The 20,987-nt window shown below is 36.7% G+C and overlaps 1 protein-coding gene and 1 long non-coding RNA gene across 2 annotated transcripts; one reads left to right on the top strand and one right to left on the bottom strand.

The window, feature by feature from the left end:
• The first annotated feature begins 284 nt into the window (after positions 1 to 284).
• Positions 285 to 2,115, top strand: LOC107925589 (momilactone A synthase). Its single transcript, XM_016856303.2, is given in 3 exon segments — positions 285 to 387; positions 1,128 to 1,276; positions 1,279 to 2,115. Coding segments are annotated over 3 exon segments (822 nt in total). The 5' UTR covers positions 285 to 358; the 3' UTR covers positions 1,923 to 2,115.
• Positions 2,116 to 4,358: 2,243 nt separating this feature from the next.
• On the bottom strand, positions 4,359 to 5,560 carry LOC121229826 (uncharacterized). Its single transcript, XR_005927787.1, has 2 exons — positions 4,930 to 5,560; positions 4,359 to 4,650 (listed from the first exon to the last, which is right to left on the bottom strand). It is a non-coding gene; the product is annotated as an uncharacterized lncRNA (long non-coding RNA).
• Between the last annotated feature and the right edge of the window lie 15,427 nt (positions 5,561 to 20,987).

Genomic DNA, 20,987 nt, shown 5'->3' with positions numbered 1-20,987 from the left:
CTAGGTTGAATTCTTTACTGCCTGTGGTGTTACGTCCAGATCTATTATATGTCAAAGCAAAAGTGATGAATATTGCTGTTTTTGTTGACGATTATTTTAAATGTTAAAAATGGGGAGTAGAATGTTTTGGACGCAACATAATTGTTTATACTGCATATTCTATAAGATATATTATTTTATAATAATGAAAGCATCCAAAGAAGGACAACGCCATTGTTGAATTTTCAAAACATTGTTACACTCCCTAAAGTTTATATAAAGACCAGAAGAACAACCAAGTAGAGCCACAGCAGCGTCCCAAGCATTGCAATCAAAAGAGAAAGCGAAGAGGCGAGGGTCTATTTTCTTGACAACTATAATGAGTTCCGAGTCTTCAATGATCAAGAGGTAACTAAATTCTACGATTCCACAAATTCATATTTTTAGATATTTCAATCCCGGGTTAATTTTGGATTATGTCAATGATTTAACTTTTAAATTTTTGGGTTATTTCGGGTTTGTTAATATAATCATCACGGGTTTAAATCATATCAGGTTAATTATTTATACCATTTTAATTTTGAGTCTTTTCATGTTTGAATAATTTTCATTCAGGGTAATTTTTGTTCTAGATGTTGTTGACATTTTATGAGCAAATTTGATTTGGTCGAGTTATTCAAAAAAAACTTTTAGGTTTGGGTCAAAATTTTGACGGATTTAATTGAATTCAGTAGAAAACATTAAAATTAATATTGTATGAACTTTATGTGATGGTCTGATAGTCAAGAGTGTCCACCGCCCCAAGTGTTGCTTGAGTTCAAGTCATGCTAATCATTGTTCGGACGTTGCCCTATTATTATAATTCACCCGAAAAAAAAACAATAGTGTATTTTTGTCAAGATAAAATAAAATAAAAACCTTGATATGTAAGTCCTATTATAGAAAGTGGATCAAATTAATCCAACTATATTAAATGAATCAAATTAGCCTCTTTATTATAAAAAAGAATCAAATAATAACACATAGATTAAATTGATTTATTTAATAATAGAAGTACTAATTTGATATAGTCGTTTAATAAAGTAACTTACAAGTACTTTCACCTATAGAATAGAATCTAAACCTTGTTTCTGCTTTATTTGATACAGGCTAGATGCTAAGGTGGCACTGATAACTGGTGGTGCCAGTGGCCTAGGAGAGTGTTCAGCTAGGCTATTTGTTAAACAAGGAGCCAAGGTTCTCATTGCTGATATTCAAGACGAATTGGGCCACTCCCTTTGCCAAGAGCTTGGAACTGAAACATCAGCTATGTCCACTGTGATGTAACATGTGAATCCGATGTCGAAAATGCCGTAAACTTAGCGGTATCCAAGTATGGAAAACTCGATATCATGTTCAACAATGCAGGCCTCATTGGTGACGGTGAAGTCAGAGTGACAGACGCCAGCACTGACAACTTCAAGAGAGTGTTCGATATAAATGTCTTGGGTGGTTTCTTGGGAGCCAAGTATGCAGCCAAGGTCATGGTTCCGGCCAAGAAAGGTTGCATTCTCTTCTCATCGAGTATTTCTTCAAAAATCAGCATCGGTCTGCCCCATGCATACAAGGCATCGAAGCATGGCGTCGTAGGGTTGACGAAGAGCTTGGCCGTGGAGTTAGGTGAGCATGGAATTAGAGTTAATTGCATTTCACCTCACGCAACTGTGACCCCATTGTTCCAAACAACATTGGGGCTGTTCGATAAGAAGAAGGGAGAGGAGATGATTGCGACTTCAGCAGTGTTGAAAGGCAACGTTTTGGAGCCTGAAGATTTTGCACATGCAGCGCTGTATTTGGCAAGCGATGAGGCTAAATTTATCAGTGGTGTCAACTTGCCAGTCGATGGAGGGTATAGTCTCAGCAACCAGTCATGGAAGATGGGATTCGCAGCACTTTTTGGGTAAACCAACAAGTCCTCTGCTTTACTCCTTGGACAAAATTTCCTTGAATAAGGAAATAAAAGTTACCCAAAACTACGCTACTTGTAATAAGATTGTATTGTCGATCATCTCATTTAATGCTTTTGATGTGTACTTTCTTTACCAGTACCACTTATATCGTTTTGAAAGATTAAACGATGTCAATTTCATTCCAAAACAGAGAAATTGTTTTAAAAGAGGAAGTGACTAATGTCTTAAACAAATTGGACATAAGCAATAATTAAGCAATCATACCATAGTTGGAAATAATCTGTGGAGGAAAAGAAGGCATGTGCTAATGTGGTTTTTCAAACTCTAGTAGCCTTAAACAAAATCATATGAATTACTTCATCTTCGTCCATCTTTATAACACTCGTGAAGAATTTATAAATATATATATTTTACTAAAATTATTTAAGAATAAAAGCAAATAAAAAACACGTTTTCATACGAATCACTAAAAGGTATTTAGGTCAACAAATCAAATAACCTCAAATTATATTGGCCCAAATTTCAATAAAATACAATTATATAGGCTCAAAAAATCAATTTTCCTTTTAATTTCAATTACATTAGAAATCCTATGAGTGTAAAACCCTAAATTTAAAATAAAAATGTGTATTTAAAAAAATAATATATAATAAATAAAGAAACTTATAATTTATATACAACTGATGGAGGTAATAAAGCGTGCATAATAAAATTTAAAATGTATCAAAATATTAAAACTAAGATTTAGTTGGGTGGTAAATTAAAATTTTTACTAATGCAATTGACATGGGTCTCATGATATGCATATTTTTATTGGTTTTTTTTAAAGTGAAAAGAATAAAATATCATCAAATAATATTACTTATTTTAATTACAAAAGAGCATTCCCATAATTTCCTAACCGAGTTAGATCTAGTTGAAGGTGATACCAACTCAATCAGGGTTTTATTACTAGTACAGATATATATCTGATGGACGTAAGAAAGTGTAATAACCTTTTTTTAGTAGTATTGGAAATGACGGTTTCAGAATCCCATTTCTTATGTTCGAGTCTATAAATATTATTATTTAATACTTATGAGGTTAGTATAAAGTTAATTAAAATTTGGTCCTTTAATTTTGTCAAATGGATAGTTAATTAATGTACAAGGACTAAATTATAAAAATTATAAAAATTTATCACTATAGATTTTTAATTATCCAAAAGACTAATTAAGCAATTGGACCACTATTATATGACCAAACGGTGGTGTATTTTAAGTGTAACCCACTAGGAAACATTAGTTATGTTTAAGGTTAATTAATTAAGTTAATTTTAATTAATTAATAAGCTAATCAAACTATATAAGACAAAGTTAAAAGAAAAAAAATAAAACATTTTAGTTCATCTTCTCCCTTACCAAGCAAAGAAAAGAAAAAGTTAGGGTTTTAAGCTTCCAAACTTTAGGCCCTTGATAAGTATGTTCAATTAAGTCATTTTTTGTAATTTTTATGTTTTTGAGGTCGTGAGAGCTTGATTTTGCTAGCCCATGTACCAATTTGTAAAAATTTAAAATTTCTAAAATTTTCAATTGATGAATGCTTGAAGAAATTTTGACTAAATTGTTAGGTTTTAAGCTTAGGAGTGAAAAAGGACTAGTTTGTAATATTTAATTATTAGTTTTTGAACATAGGGACTAATGTGCATAAATTTCAAAATTGGTGTAAAATTTTTATAATTATGGACAATAGAGAGTCTTAAATGGATGAAATTGAGATCAATTTCAAAATCAAAGCTCAAATTTGAAAGATATTGTAATTTATATTTTAAAGACTAAATTAAATAAAATGCAAAACTTTAGGGGACTCAAATAATGAAATTGAACTGGTACATGCATATAATAGGATGATATAAGGTGTTTGGAATTGATAAATTGAATTGAATTATTGTATAGATTGAGAATTGAACCAAACCAAATGAAATCGGGAAAAAGGCAAAATTGTTGAATAGTTCTTAAAGATTCCATTATTTGTTATTTTGTCAGGTAAGTTTGGTATGATTGTATTTAAATTATTATGTATTTAAATTAAGAAGATATGTTTGTTCGGCTGAAATTTAGATTATTTGTGATTTGGTATAAAAGTTGAGAATTGGACTAATAGTAAATATATATTTGTATATATATGTTGAAAATACTCGAATGAACTTAGTAAAGGTCTTGTGCACACTGATACAAATTGATTATTGATGATTATCGAGATTTAGCATTTTTTGTGGACTCGAAGATACATGTGACACAGGTTTAATTTGGACTGGTACCGCCCGAAAGGGTAACCTGACATGCATATTTTGAACTTGGCCAAGAAAAATGTCTCTACGGAGACTACTTTTAATGTGTGTGTAATGACCAATTTTGGCCCGGGCCAGTGCAAACACAAAACCAAAAAAAATATTATAATAAAAATATTATAACAGTCCATTAAATGTACTTTTACAGGCTTTAACCCAATTACATGACCCGATATCCATTACAAGCCCAAACTAATATTAAAACCCAAAGCAAAGCAAACCCAATAGGCCCATCTCCCCAACAGTTTCAGAAACCCTAGCTCACCCTCTTTCCTTTTGCGCCCCAACAGCAGCCTCCATGCGCCTTCAGCCCCGTACGACCGCCATGCACGCCTCCGTACGCCTCATGCCAAGCGCCAGCACGACCCCCGTACACGCGCCATGCACCCGTACCTGCAAAAAAAAAAACAAACGAGCAACAGCAGCATATATCCAATACGAAAGTAAAGAAAGAATTTGGTATTTTTATTTATTTTTCTATTATTTTCGGCTATAAAGTAAAAGGATTCGCTCATTGTAATTTCTTAGGAATACAGACACTATTCGTATATTGAATACAAAGAAAAAGCAGCCAATATTCAAAGTTGATACCCGTTTTCGACTCATTTTCTTATTTCCTCCGATTTTCCCTCATTTATATTCAAAAAAAGAGAAAAGAAAAAAGGATAATACCTTGCGTTCGGCCATCGTTCCCCTTTCACTTCGCTAAAATCGAAGTTCGAATGGGATCTCCAAGCTAAAAGCCACCCTTTTAGAATCCGAAAGCGCTGGTCGCCATTCGTGGTGGTGCATCGGTGCCTAGGGAAGCCTTTGGGGTTTGGCTGAGCAATAAGAGGGGCTAGGGTTACATTGAGGTTGGCTGAGGAAAAGGAAGCTAGGGTATTGCTGTTAAGTGGCCTGATTTTAGCCCTTTTATAAGACCAAAATACGGTGTCATTTTGAGCCCGTATCAATGGCACTGAGACGATATCGTATAGCAACCATCCGACCCGACCCGATTCTCTACCCTAGGATCCGCGCATTTGTTGTGGGGAGGGAATATTTGCGCGATGCGTCCTTCTCTTTTACATGGGCATTTAATCGCATACTATTTATTTTACTTCATTTTTGAATTTTGGCCCTGTAATTTGAGATTAGGGGTATTTCCCCATTTGGTCCCTGCGAATTTGCGTGTATGACGCGCTAGCCCCTTTATTTTTATGCCCTACTTTCTTTGTAAATTATCCTTTTTATTTTAATGTGATTTCAATTAGGCCCTTTTCTTTATGTGATTTCAATTAGGTTTTTTAGATTCACTTCATGTTTTATTTTATTTTATTTTATTTGTGTTTATTTAGTTGTATTTATCGTCTTATTTGTATCATTTACTTATTGTAATTTGGGTAACTGTACTTTCACATTTTGTATACTACTTCATGTAAATGTTTTTTTTACACTATTATACATATATATTTATACTTTATATTAAAGTTAATTTTATTTCATATATATTGTTAACCTTATATTATTTTATACATATGTTTTCTTTTAAATTTATTATTGTGTTTTATTATATAGTCCTACATAATATATCTTTTAAATTATTATTATATAAATATTTTTATTGACACCTATGTTTGATCTATATATATATATATATATATATATTATTAAATTTATGTATTTTATACACATAGTTTTCTTTATATGTGTATATATCTATATATAAGCACGTTCTTAAAACTATTATATAATTTATTATAAAATTAACTTAATGTCGTATGTATTTCTATATTTTTTACAAATGATTATTTTCAAAGTTATCTATGTACATATATTTTGTAAATCTATTTTGTGTATTATATCTCATCATGTATTTTATTATACTTTCATATTATATATTATTTAAGTTATATTGTACTTTATCAATTTTCAAATGAATTTGTTTTTTAAAAATATCTTACATGTAGCTTGATTCAATTTTTTATTCTATAATATATGTTTCAAAATTATATATCCCAAGTTTCGATATAAGTTTGTCAACCTATATATTATGGGTCCATTTATTCGTTATTATTTTAAAATCGTTATGGCACATTAGCTTCTAATTGCTATGTTCTTCTTTTTTACGTCTTGCATTGACCATTTTATATCATGCTATGTATTATGTGTATTGTTTTGGTTGTATTGGATTGTTATATTGTCATTTTCGTCATTGCATTATTATATCAATTATTTCCTATGCATGATCGTAGTCGGGTTATGTTTTTTGTTAGTTATACTTAATTTTTAGTTCGTTAATTGATTGTATCTCATGTGCATATAATCCCATATCGTAGTTTTCCACTTGGTTTACGAAATGTGGTTTTATGAGGTCCAAATCTTCAAAATTAGTTTTGTTTTATCTCAAGTAAAATTAACACGTTTTAAGCTAATTTTATACCTATTCATTTAAAAATTCTTTAAAACAAAGGCGATATTCGATGTTTGGCAATTCGAGAATCGTGCCCTATCGTGATGGGTTGCGATTTCTCGTTTGTTCAAAACAATCGAATATTCCTTTAGAATTTCGCTCATGTCTTTAAAAATTCTTTAAAACGAATGCGATATCCGATGTTTGACAATTTGAGAATCGTGCCCTATCGTGCTGGGTTGCGATTTCCCGTTTGTTCAAAACAATCGAATATTCCTTTAGAATTTCACTCATATCTTTAAAAACTCTTTGAAACGAAGGTAATACTCGATGTTTGGAAATTCGGGGAATCGTGCCCTATCGTGCTGGGTTGTGATTTTTTGTTTGTTCAAAATAATCGAATATTCCTTTAGAATTTCACTCATGATTCTCTAAATTCAAAAATAAGGCACTGTCCAATATCTGGAAATTCGAGGAGTCATGCCCTACTGTGCTGGGTTTCGATTTTCTCGTTGGACTAAATATTTGGACATCCTTTTGCGGTATTCAACTTATAAACTTTTGGAAGTCAGAATTTATCGTGTTTTCGAGGGTATAAAGGATCGTGTCCTATCGTGCTGGATGTGATGCTATATTCCTTTGAAACAAGAAGATTTTAACGACCAACTCGGGTTATTCAAATGTTATTAAAAGGAACCACATTTCAAAGACATTTTTAAATTTTAGACATAAGGACAGTATCTAATTGATTTAGTACCAATTTTGGGCGTAATGAGGGTGCTAATCCTTCCTCATACGTAACTCACTCCCGAACCCGTTTTCTCATATTTTCGTAAGACCAAAATTGTTGTTTTAGTAAAAAGAAATATTTTATTAAAATAACCAAATTTCTAGGTGATCCGATCACACCTAAACAAAAAGGATTGGTGGTGACTCCACGTTTTATTTTTAAAAAAAAGTCGATTCCCCATTTTTTTTAAATCTAAAATTTTTGAAAAAAATGGTTTCGACAGCTTGGCGACTCCACTGGGGATGAAATCAAGAGAGTCTAGCCATGAAATTGATTTTTTGTTGTCCTTTTGTTGAAAACCGAAAATTTGTTTTGAAAATCATAATTGCATTGGTCTGTGTGGTTGTTATGGTTCGAGCTTTTAGAATAATACTACATTTCATTGCATGACCTCTGTGGTCACACCTTCTAAGTGGAAGTAAGAAACTATGCTTTCGTGAGGTTTTCACCTCCGCATGGGCAAATGGATTGCTTCCGGGGTACATCTGTACCTATGATTTCGTAAGATTTTCATCTCCGCATGGTCATAGGGAGATGTATCCCCCCGAACCGAACTCAATCTATATAAACCTATAATAGGTGAGGATTGAGGAATTTACTAGTTCGGGTACCTTATCTCTAGAACCGAACCACATATAGTGAACCTTAGGAGCTATCATTTGGTGGAGCCGCGTCAATCTTTGGGTGAGGATTGAGGAATCTGCGAGATTTGGTTTTAACGCATCCAGATGAAAGAAAGAGGGTTGATATCTTCACCTTAAGTATCTACGGCTTGGTAATTCTTCCTAAGGCTTTGAGGCACGTGGACGAGGCAGTCATTGACTTATTCGATCGTCTTGAGAAGGGAATCACACCTGTACCGACAATATTGGCTGAGACGTTCAGATCCCTGAGCACATGCCGGAAGACGGGTGAGGGGCAGTTTATTGGATGTGCAAAATTATTGATGGCATGGTTTCGTGGGCACTTTTGGAAGGTGGACAAGGTTTCTTATCGGGTCTTTTCCGAAGGTTATTCCCCGTTAAAAAAGGAGGCAGCCATACAAAGGAGAGAGGATGTCTCAGAGGAGAAGTGGATGGAAACTTTTCAAAACCTCAAGGAGGGGGATATAAAGTGGAGAGTTTATTGGATGGTTCATGGTGAGATCATGTATCGATGTGGTAACTTTGATTGGGTGCCATTGTTAGGAATTTGGGGAGCTACCGGGTATACTCCATTGCTTGCGTTGAGGCAATATAAATCGAGGCAGTTTGTACTCATGACCTACGGACTTGCTCAGTGTGAATTCTCCTTTAAAGGCACCCACTATAAGAAGAAAGTTCGGGAGCTATCGGATGCTTGGAAGCAAACTCGTTGAATGAAGAGGTTGGCCGTCGGCTCCATGGTGACGCCTGAGTATGACGTATGGTTTAGGAATAGGGTTAATGATAATGTTCCTAGGCCAAGCTTGGAAGATACCTGACCTATGGCAGAACAATTACAAGTCGCCCAGTCAGAGCTGGAAATTATAAAGCAAGATTTTGAGAAGAAGAGTTCAGAGCTTGGAAAAAAGATCGAAATTGGAGGAAGAAAAGATGCACCTGAGTTTAGACACTGATGTCCAGAGGTCAGAGGCTGAGAAGTGGAGAAAAGGGAAAACTAAGGCTGAAGAAGATCTAGACAGCTTGAAGACTGATTATAAAAAGCTACGTCTGTCTATGAAGACTACGGGGTTAGGTAAGACTTTCAAAAAATGGCGCCACGAAATTTGAGAAGAAAAGACCAAAGCCGACTGATGGGAAAGGACATTCCGAGAAGCTTAGGCACGAAATGAAGATTTAAAGAAGAGTCTGTCAGAAAACAGAAATGAGCGAGATGAATTAAAGACTAGAGTGGCAGAACTCGAGAAGTCTCTTCATCAGTACCGAAATTGCAACACCGCAATGGAATTGAGGGTAAGCTTGAGCAAGATAGAGGAAATAAAAGGAAAAATAAAGGAATTAGAAGCGTCACTGCAAAACTGTGAGATACGGATTAGTTTTTCGAGGCAAATGAGGACCGTTGGAAAGAGCAACTTCACCATGCGCAAGACCAAGTTAGAAACAGAGATTACCTTATGGGGGAAGCCATAACCTAGATTCGGGAGGTAGCTGACTACTTACAAGTTTTAGCGGTACAGGCAGACACACTGAGCGTAAAGTACGAGTTGGAGTCAGATCGCGGGCAGGAGCTGGCCTCGTTGCTTAGGAAAATTAAGATTTTGAGCATTAGAGCGAAATTTTATCTGTAACTCAACTTTATGTAAAAGAATTTTATTTTCTAATGAATTTTTCTAAAGGGAATTGAATCAAAATTGATGCCTCCTTTGCATTCATGCATTTGCATTGCATTACATCATTATGCATTAAAGGCCATAAAAAGTTTCTAATTAATTAAAAATCATTTTAGTAACCTGGAAACCAACGAAAACCTACCAACTACTCACCCCTACGGTACAAGGAAAAAGTCAATAGATAAAAAACTTGAGAAATTGGAGCAAATGCAAAAGGACATGCAGGAACAAATGCAGTCTCAGATGCAATAGCAGCTAGCCAATATTCAGCGAGAGATAAAGGAGCAAATGATGGAATCCCAAAGAGAGATGATAAGTCAGTTATCCCAATTGCTGATGGGAAGAACTGATAAAGGAAAATGCCCCATGGACAAGGTTGAGGAAACTAATGAAGATCTTCAATACCCCCCGGCTTCACTTCGACACATGCACCGATGAAGTCCGAGATTAATCTACAAAGTCCATCTGCTACGATCATGCCTCAGCAGATTCAGTCTGGAGCTTCAATACCAATGAATTTCCAAGCCGGCTTAGGCTCTAACCTTGTTAATAACCAGAATTATCTGCCTGTCCCCGATTTAAATGAAGTGGCAGAAGAAGAAAAGTTGAGAATGGAATCACAGAAGCAATTAGAGGAACGTTGTAAATGGCTAAATGAAAAATTCAGAGCTATGGAAAGTACAGATAATCATTAAGGGATTGATGCTAAGGACCTGAGTTTGGTCCCAGATTTGGTATTCCCCCCTCCCCCTAAATTCAAAATGCTTGAATTCAAGAAATACAATGGAACGAGCTGCCCTGAAGCTCACATCACTATATTTTGTAGGCGAATGACAGGATACGTTAACAATGACCAGTTATTAATTCACTGTTTTCAAGATAGTCTGGTTGGGGTGGCATCTAAGTGGTATAACCAATTGACCTGGCTCAGGCCTTTATGAAACAATATAATCACGTGACAGACATGACTCCTGACAGGATCACTCTCCAGAATATGGAAAAGAAATCAAATGAAAGTTTCAGGCAGTATGTGCAAAGATGGAGAGAAGTTACAATACAAGTTCAGCCGCCGCTTCTAGAAAAGTAAACCACGATGCTCTTTATCAACACCTTGAAGGCCCCTTTTATCACTCATATGTTGGGAAGCGCTACCAAAAGCTTCTCAGACATAGTGATGACGGGGGAAATGATTGAAAATGCTGTGAGGAGTGGTAAAATAGAAGCAGGAGAAAGTACAAGAAAGTCGACCCCGAGGAAAAAAGATAATGAAGTGAACAACACGAGCACATTCAGTAAGGGTCAGTCCAAGTCACTCACCATAAATCAACCAAAGATGGTGACCACTAATCAATATAGCACTGTGAGACAAGAATCCAACGCGAGGGAGAACACAAAAAGGCCACTGTTCACCCTTATACCCATGACGTATAGGGAGCTGTACCAGAACCTATTCAATGCTCATGTAGTGTCCCCTTTTTACCTGAAGCCACTGCAGCCTCCGTATTCCAAATGGTATGACACAAACACCCAATGTGAATACCACGCGGGAATCACCGGGCACTCGATTGAAAAATGCACTGCATTCAAGAAAGTAGTCAAAAGATTCATTAAAATGGGGATTGTGAGGTTTGACGACCCAGTCGTACCCAATGTAGCAGGAAACCTGCTCCCCAAACATACCGACCAAGGAGTGAACGGGATAAGTGAAGGCAGGAACAAGAAGATCAAATGTGAGGTTACAGAAGTCAGGACCCCATTGAGACGAGTGTGGAAGGAGATGGTTAAGAGAGGGTTGATCGTGTTGGATTCAAGAGAAGAATCTGAAGAAGGGAGGAACTATTACGAGTATCACAATGAGGTGGGGCATGAAATCCAAGAGTGTGTGGAGTTCAGGGACCTAGTACAAAACATGATAAATAATAAAGAAATGGAATTTTATGAAAAAACCAAAAACCTCGGAGATGGAGATATATGTGCATCGGAGGGAGAATCGATGGCACAGAACCAAACAGTTAACTATCCCGTGGTCATCATATCGAGACCCAAAAATAATAAAGCTGGAGTGCAAATACCACCGAGGGTCATAATCTAGAGACCTGTAGTCTTTCCCTACAAAGACAGCAAAAGGGTCCCATAGAATTATAATTGTAACGTGACGATTCTAGGAAAGGAAAACCTGGTTGTCGCTTCAAAAGAGGACCAAGATAGGGGCTCCTATACACGTAGTGGGAGACATTACGATACAGCAAGCGAAAAGGCACAACCCGCAAAAGGAAAAGCCCCAATGGTCGAAGAGATGAAGGAAAAAGTGACCAAATCTGAACTTTCTGTTAATGAGCCAGTTAACGAGGTGGAGGCTAAAGAGTTTTTAAAATTCCTAAAGCACAGCGAATACAATGTGGTGGAACAGCTACGTAAACAACCAGCTCGTATCTCGGTGCTGGTCTTACTCCTGAGTTCGGAGGTCCACCGCAGCACGCTGATGAAGGTCCTGAATGAAACATATGTTGCCAATGATATCTCCGTCAACAAGTTGGACCGCTTGGTTAGCAACATAAGTTCCGACAACTATATCTTCTTCAATGACGACGAGATACCACCTGGTGGCATGGGGTCGACCAAAGCTTTTCACATTACCACGCGCTGTAAGGGGTATACGGTGCCAGACGTACTGATTGACAATGGGTTAGCCTTGAACGTCCTGCCATTGACTATGTTAAACAGATTACCTATAGACAGCTCTCACATGAAGGAGTGCCAGAACATAGTGAAAGCATTCGATGGCACGGAAAGAAGGGTGATGGACAGAATCGAGGTATCTCTTCAGATCGGGCCAAACACATATGAGGTGGATTTCCTAGTGATGGATATGAAGCCCTCATACAATTGCTTATTAGGGAGGCCCTGGATACATTCAGCTGGGCAGTGCCTTCATCATTGCATCAAAAGTTGAACCTGGTATCAAAGGGGCGATTGATAACGATTAATGCTAAAGAGGATATCATTGCAACTGTAAGCAGTAATGCGCCCTATTTGGAGACAGATGACGAAGCAATCGAATGCTCATTTCGGTCTTTGGAATTTGTTAATGTGACATTCATCGCTGATAGAAGTAAAATTATGATACCAAAATTGTCCAAACCTACGAGGATAAGTCTACAGTTGATGGTTGGAAAAGGGGCCCTACCCGGAAGAGGACTTAGAAGACATCTTCAAGGAAGGATTGAAACTTCAGTATTGAAGGACAAGAGAGATCGCTTCGGTTTAAGATTTAAGCCAGATGCAAGACAAAGGAGAAAGGAACTTGAAAAGAAGCAAGAAAGAAGAAGAGCACGGTTGAAGGGGGAGGAAATCAAATGGGAGCCAATAATATTCCCCCACATATCAAAAACTTTCGTGTCCGGAGGGATCATTCATTTCGAGAAAGGCACGCCAAGAAAAGAACCCACAGAAGAAAGGTTGGAAAGCTTGGACATCAACGCCACATACGAAAAAGAGACTGGAGGGGAAAATTTTTCGAGCATTTGCCCCTACATACCTGGAAGTGTTCTGGATAACTGGACTGTGGAAGAGATTCTTGTAGTTTCTAGAACTGACTCAGAGTAATGTCCAAAACACACTTATTACTCTAGGCCTAGGAGTAATAAGAATCTTTTGTGAAATAGGCTTATGTTTAAAAACGTTACTTAAATGAAATGCACAGTTGTTATCATTTTGAGCAGATGTTCTTTCATTCTTTCAATTTCATTCATAATCATATTATACAAACGATTACTTTCGGATTCTTTTGTTCTTCGAACATTCTTCTAAATATTCTTTCATTCTTCATTCATAATCATACCATACAGATAAGTGTTCTTGAATTCTTTTAATTCTTTGTATCTTCCTCCATCCTCATAACAGGTCCCTAGATATCAATGATATGAGTGACACTGCTAGTGGCTCAGAGTCTCCTTTTGAGCGAGATATATGTATGGAGGATTCTCAAGATTTTGAAGATGACCAAGGTTGTAACCTATCTCCTGATTTGTTGAGGATGGTAGAACAAGACAAGAAACAAATCCTACCTTACAAAGAATCAGTAGAAATTGTGAGCTTAGGAGAGGTACAAGAGGTGAAGATCAGAACTTGTATCACCATGGAGATGAAGCGAGACCTTTTTAAATTACTTCAAGAATTTAAAGATGTCTTCGCATGGTCATACCAAGATATGCCTGGGTTGGACACTAATATCGTGGTGCACCGACTCCCCATAAAGGAAGAATGTAAGCCAGTTCAGGAAGAATGAGGTCCGACATCTTGCTAAAAATAAAAGAAGAGGTTCAAAAGTAGTTTGACGCTGGATTTCTAAAGGTGGTAAAATACTCAGAATAGGTAGCCAACATCATCCCCGTCCCTAAGAAATATGGAAAGGTGCGAATGTGTGTGGACTACAGAGATTTGAACAAAGCCAGCCCGAAAGATAATTTCCCACTGCCTCATATTGACACCCTAGTGGACAACACGGCAGGACATTCACTGTTTTCATTCATGGACGGTTTCTCCGAATATAACTAGATCAAGATGCATCCTGAAGACATGGAGAATACCACATTTGTGCACATTCTGCTACAAAGTGATGCCGTTTGGATTGAAGAATGCGGGGGCAACATATCAAAGGGCCATGAAAACCCTTTTTCACGACATGATGCATAAAGAAATCGATGTTTATGTTGATGATATGATCACAAAGTCCCGAACAGAGAAGGAACACATACAAGTCCTGAGAAAGTTGCTCTTAAGGTTGAAGAAGTTTTATCTAAAACTCAATCCAGCCAAATGTACCTTCGGAGCCAAGTCTAGAAAGCTTCTCAGATTCGTGGTCAGTGAGAAAGGGATTTAGATCGATCCAGACAAAGTCAAAGCCAAACAAGAGCTATCTCCGCCGCGTACCGAGAAAGAGGTTCAAGGCTTTCTAGGAAGATTAAATTAATCGGTTCATTTCACAACTAACCGAGAAATGTGACCCTGTCTTTCACCTTCTCAAGAAACACAACCCAGATGTATGGAATAAAGAATGCCAAAAGGCTTTCGACAAGGTCAAACAATACTTATCCAACGCTCCGGTGCTGATGCCATTTAATCCCGATAGGCCATTGATACTGTATTTGGCAGTATTTGAGAATTCCATGGGATGCGTACTGGGTCAGCATGATGAGTCAGGAAGGAAAGAAAAAGCCATTTACTACCTTAGTAAAAAGTTCACTGAATGTGAGACAAGATATCCACCGATAGAAAAGTTATGTTGTGCCCTGGTTTGGACAACCCGAAGGTTAAGACAATATATGTTGTATCACACTACTTGGCTCATCTCAAAACTGGACCTTTTGAAGTACATGATGAAGTCAACAGCTTTGAATGGAAGGATGGTCCGATGGTAAATTCTGCTCTCCGAATTAGTCTATGTGAACCAAAAAATAGTAAAAGGGAGTGCAATAGCTGATTTTCTAGCCAGTAGAGCTTTGGAAGACTACGAGCCTTTAAACTTTGATTTCCCGAATGAAGACCTAATGTGTATTGCGACCACTGAAAAAGGTACTTCGGAAGAACTTCCCTGGAAACTAAACTTCGATGGGGCATCAAATGCCGTGGGTAATAGAATCGAAGCAATTTTGGTATCCCAAACGGAGATCATTATCCATTCACTAGTAAATTGGATTTTGATTGTACGAATAACATGGCAGAATACGAAGCGTGCATCATGGGAATCCATGCAGCCATAGAACGCAAGATTAAAGTACCAGAGGTGTATGAAGATTCTGCGCTAGTGATTTATCAACTCAAGGGAGAATGGGAGACCAGAGATCCCAAGTTGGTCGATTATCGAAAATTGGTCCTTGAATTGGTTAAAGAGTTCGATGACATTACCTTCTGCTACCTTCTACAGGATGAAAATTAGATGGCCGATGTTTTGGCCACCTTAGCCTCCATGATCAAGGTGAACACACAAGAAGATGTAAAACTCATCCGGATGAGCATTTATGAAACTCCGGCCCACTGTTATAATATCGAAGAAAAAGAAGAAAAAGATGATCACCCTTTGTATCACAATATATTGCAATACGTGAAGAATCGTGAGTACCCAGACCAGGCAAGCGAGAATGACAAAAGGACGCTAAGAAGATTGGCCATCGACTACGTCTTAGATGGGGAGATCCTAAACAAAAGAAGAAAGGATCAAGTGCTATTAAGATGTGTAGACGCTGTAGAGGCTAAGAAAATCTTGGAAGAAGTCCATGAAGGCGTCTGTAGGACACACGCTAATGGCTTTATAATGGCCAGGCAAATTATGAGCTTCGGGTGTTATTGGTCCACTATGGAAGGAGATTGTGTCAATTACGCCAAGAGATGTCACAAATGCCAAATCTATGGAGACTAAATTCATGTGCCTCCTTTGCCGCTGTATATCATGACTTCTCCGTTGCCTTTTTCTATGTGGGGTATGGATGTGATTAGACCAATATCATCGAAAGCTTCCAATGGGCATCAGTTTATTTTTGTGGTTATCGACTATTTCACCAAATGGGTAAAAGCTGCTTCATATGCCAATGTTACAAAGTCAGTAGTGAGCAAATTCCTGAAAAAAGAAATCATATGTCGATATAGAATGCCGGAGAGGATCATATCTGACAATGCATTAAACTTGTACAATAGTACGATAGCAGAAGTCTGCAGCCAATTCAAGATCAGACACTACAACTCGTCACCGTACACCCGAAAATGAATGGGGCAGTGGAAGCAGCCAATAAAAACATTAAGAAGATTGTGGGGAAGATGACTGAGACCTACAAAGATTGGCATGAGAAATTACCATTTGCCCTCTTTGCTTATCGAACATCAATCAGAACCCCAACTGGGGCAACGCCTTTCTCTTTGGTCTACGGAATGGAAGTGGTTTTGCCAATCGAAGTCGAGATCCCGTCCCTTCGAGTATTGTTGGAACTAAAGTTGGATGAAGCAGAGTGGATCCAGTCTTGATATGATCAATTGAACTTGATTGAGGAAAAGAGGCTAAGAGCTATCCGTCATGGTCAGATGTACCAAAAACGAATGATGGGGGCTTATGACAAAAAAGTTCACCCTAGGGAATTCCATGAAGGAGACTTGGTTTTGAAAAAGATTCTTCCATACAGAAGGATTTTAGAGAAAAATGGATGCCTAATTGGGAGGGGCCCTACGTGGTGAAGAAAGCTTTCTCCAGAGGAGCATTGATTCTAGCCGAGATGGATGGTAAAAACTTACCCAATCCTATAAATTCGGGTTCCGTCAAGAAGTATTTTACCTAAAGAGGGAGAGGCCAAGGTGAAAACCTGCAAAGGGCACTTGAGACCCCCCCAAAAAAGGGAGAGGCCAAAGCGAAAACCTGCAAAGGGCGCTTTGAGACCAAAGTGGTTTTTGAGTTGAAAACCCGAAAACGGGCAACTCACATTTTGAACATAGGGCATGTGGTAGTCTTCTCCTCCCAAAATTAACAAGAGGGAAGAACACCTTGAAGCATCAACAAAATACGCAGGATCTCCTGAACACACATTTAGTTCGAATGAGCCTTTGAGAAATTGGAATAGTGAAGCTCGTGCTGCGATATCTGGGGCACCTTTTTTTTTCTCATTTTATTTTGTGCCTTAGCAGACTTGCTATCCTGTTTAATGTATTCACTTCGAGTTTTACTCAATAAAATTCCATCTTGTCCATTACGATAATCTTTTTCGAGCATTTTTGTTGAAATCACGATTTTTGGACTTATAATATTCATACAAAAGAAGTTATGCATATTACTCTAGAAGGTTTCTAAATAGTACAAGGACCTGAAACAAGGCCAGTAGTCAGAACTAACCAGGCTCAAAAGTGGGAAACATTGAAAAAATAGTCCAAATTGTGACTATTTCTTCAAATTTTCTGTCAAATATAATGGCTAAGCAGGAAGACGCGATAGCGCATCAATGATAGAACTATGAGCAATGATACCTTAAGCGTTTAAAAAGGAATTACTCTCATAACATTTCTACATTCATGATCATTCATTTAGTTAGAAGCACTTGATTCATTTCGATCATAGCATTTTAATTATTTGACATAAGCACCACATTTAGTTAGAAGCACTTGATTCATTTCGATCATAGCATTCTAATTATTTGACATAAGCACCACATCTAGTTAAGAACACTTGATTCATTTCAATCATAGCATCCTAATTATTTGACATACGCATAGGCCTATGAAACCGATTCTACAGATCTTGTCTCCCTGAAGTTGCAGCGGAGCAGATCGAAGATAGCGAATCTAGTCTTCCTGAAGCTGCAGTGAAGTAGATTTAAGTCACAATCCTAGCTCCCTAAAGTTGTAGTGGAGTAGGCTGAAGATTGTAGATCTTGTTTCCCTGAAGTTGCAGTAGAGCAGATCAAAGACGGCGAATCTTGTCTTCCTGAAGTTACAGTGAAGCAGATTTAAGCCACCATCCTATCTCCCTAAAGTTGTAATGGAGTAGGCTGAAGATTGTAGATCTTGTTCCCCTGAAGCTGTAGTGGAGCAGATCGAAAACGGCGAATCTTGTATTCTTGAAGTTGCAGTGAAGCAGATTTAAGCCACCATCCTATCTCCCTAAAGTTGTAGTAGAGTAGGCTAAAAATTGCGGATCTCGTCTCCAATAGAGTAGATCGAAGTCACAATCCTTAACTCTCTGAAGCTGCAGTAAAGCAGGATGAAAATACACGAACCATACCTCTCTGATGTTGCGGTGAAGCACATTGAAGATACTTGAAGGAAAGAAGCATCAAGAAGAGCCGAAACTCAGCCAGCCCAGACCAAAATTGGCCTTTTTTATAGTCTTTGCTCCATTCTCATTACACAACAATGAGCAAAGAGGGGCAGCTGTAATGACCAATTTTGGCCCGGGCCCGTGCAAACACAAAACCAAAAAAATTATTATAATAAAATTATTATAACAGTCCATTAAATGTACTTTTACAGGCTTTGACCCAATTACATGACGCAATATCCATTACAAGCCCAAACTAATATTAAAACCTAAATCAGAACAAACCCAATAGGCCCATCTCCCCAACAGTTCCAGAAACCCTAGCTCAACCCCTTCCTTTTGCGCCGCAACAGCAGCCTCCATGCGCCTTCAGCCCCGTACGACCACCACGTACGCCTCCGTACGCCTCACGCCAAGCCTCAGCACCACCCCCGTACACGCGCCATGCACTCGTACCTGCAAAAAAAAAACAAACGAGCAACAGCATCATATATCCAATACGAAAGAAAAGAAAGAATTTGGTATTTTTATTTATTTTTCTATCATTTTCGGCTATAAAACAAAAGGATTTGTTCATTGTAATTTTTTAGGCAATACAGACACTATTCACATATTGAATACAAAGAAAAAGCAGCCAAAATTCAAAGGTGATCCCCGTTTCCGACTCATTTTCTTATTTCCTCCGATTTTCCCTTATTTATATTCAAAAAAAGAAAATAAAAAAGGATAATGCCTTGTGTTTGGCCATCGTTCCCCTTTCACTTCGCTGAAATCGAAGTTCGAATAGGATCTCTAGGCTAAAAGCCACCCTTTTAGAATCCGAAAGTGTTGGTCGTCGTTCGTTGTGGCGCATCGGTGCCTAGGGAAGCCTTTGGGGTTTGGCTGAGCAATAAGATGGGCTAGGGTTACATTGAAGTCGGCTGAGGAAAAGGAAGCTAGGGTATTGCTGTTAAGTGGCCTAATTTTAGCCCTTTTATAGGACCAAAATACGGTGCCGTTCTGAGCCCGTATCAATGGCACCGAAATGGTGTCGTACAGTAACCATCCGACTCGACCCGATCCTCTACCCTAGGATGTTGTGGGGAGGGAATATTTGCGCGATGCGTCCTTCTCTTTTACATGGGCATTTAATCTCATACTATTTATTTTACTTCATTTTTGAATTTTGGCCCTGTAATTTGAGTATGTTTGCATTCTAGTTTGTGCTTAAGTGTGACATTTTGAGATTAGGGCTATTCCCCTATTTGGTCCCTACGAATTTGCGTGTATGACGCGCTAGCCCCTTTATTTTTATGCTCTACTTTCTTTGTAAATTATCCTTTTTATTTTAATGTGATTTCAATTAGGCCCTTTTCTTTATGTGATTTCAATTAGGTTTTTTAGATTCACTTCATGTTTTATTTTATTTTATTTGTGTTTATTTAGTTGTATTTATCGTCTTATTTGTATCATTTACTTATTGTAATTTGGGTAACTATACTTTCACATTTTGTATACTACTTCATGTAAATGTTTTTTTTTTACACTATTATACATATATATTTATACTTTATATTAAAAATTTTATTTCATATATATTGTTAACCTTATATTATTTTATACATATGTTTTCTTTTAAATTTATTATTGTGTTTTATTATATAGTCCTACATAATATATCTTTTAAATTATTATTATATATATTTTTATTGACACCTATGTTTGATCTATATATATTATTAAATTTATGTATTTTATACACATAGTTTTCTTTATATATATATATAAAAGTACGTTCTTAAAACTATTATATAATTTATTATAAAATTAACTTAATGTCTTATGTATTTCTATATTTTTTACAAATGATTATTTTCAAAGTTATCTATGTATATATATTTTGTAAATCTATTTTGTGTATTATATCTCATCATGTATTTTATTATCCTTTCATATTATATATTATTTAAGTTATCTTGTACTTTATCAATTTTCAAATGAATTTGTTTTTTAAAAATATCTTACATGTAGCTTGATTCAATTTTTTATTCTATAATATATGTTTCAAAATTATATATCCCAAGTTTCGATACAAATTTTCAACCTATATATTATGGGTCCATTTATTCGTTATTATTTTAAAATTGTTATGGCACATTAGCTTCTAATTGCTATGTTCTTCTTTTTTACGTCTTGCATTGACCATTTTATATCATGCTATGTACTATGTGTATTGTTTTGGTTCATGCTATGTATTATGTGTATTGTTTTGGTTGTATTGAATTGTTATATTGTCATTTTCGTCATTGCATTATTATATCAATTATTTCCTATGCATGATCGTAGTCGGGTTATGTTTTTTTGTTAGTTATACTTAATTTTTAGTTCGTTAATTGATTGTATCTCATGTGCATATAATCCCATATTGTAGTTTTCCACTTGGTTTACGAAATGTGGTTTTATG

This window comes from Gossypium hirsutum, chromosome A01 (genome assembly GCF_007990345.1).
Source record: "Gossypium hirsutum isolate 1008001.06 chromosome A01, Gossypium_hirsutum_v2.1, whole genome shotgun sequence".
In the NCBI taxonomy this organism is placed as follows: Eukaryota; Viridiplantae; Streptophyta; class Magnoliopsida; order Malvales; family Malvaceae; genus Gossypium; species Gossypium hirsutum.
Note: the sequence above shows the minus strand (reverse complement) of the source record. Positions and strands in the feature narration are given on the sequence as shown.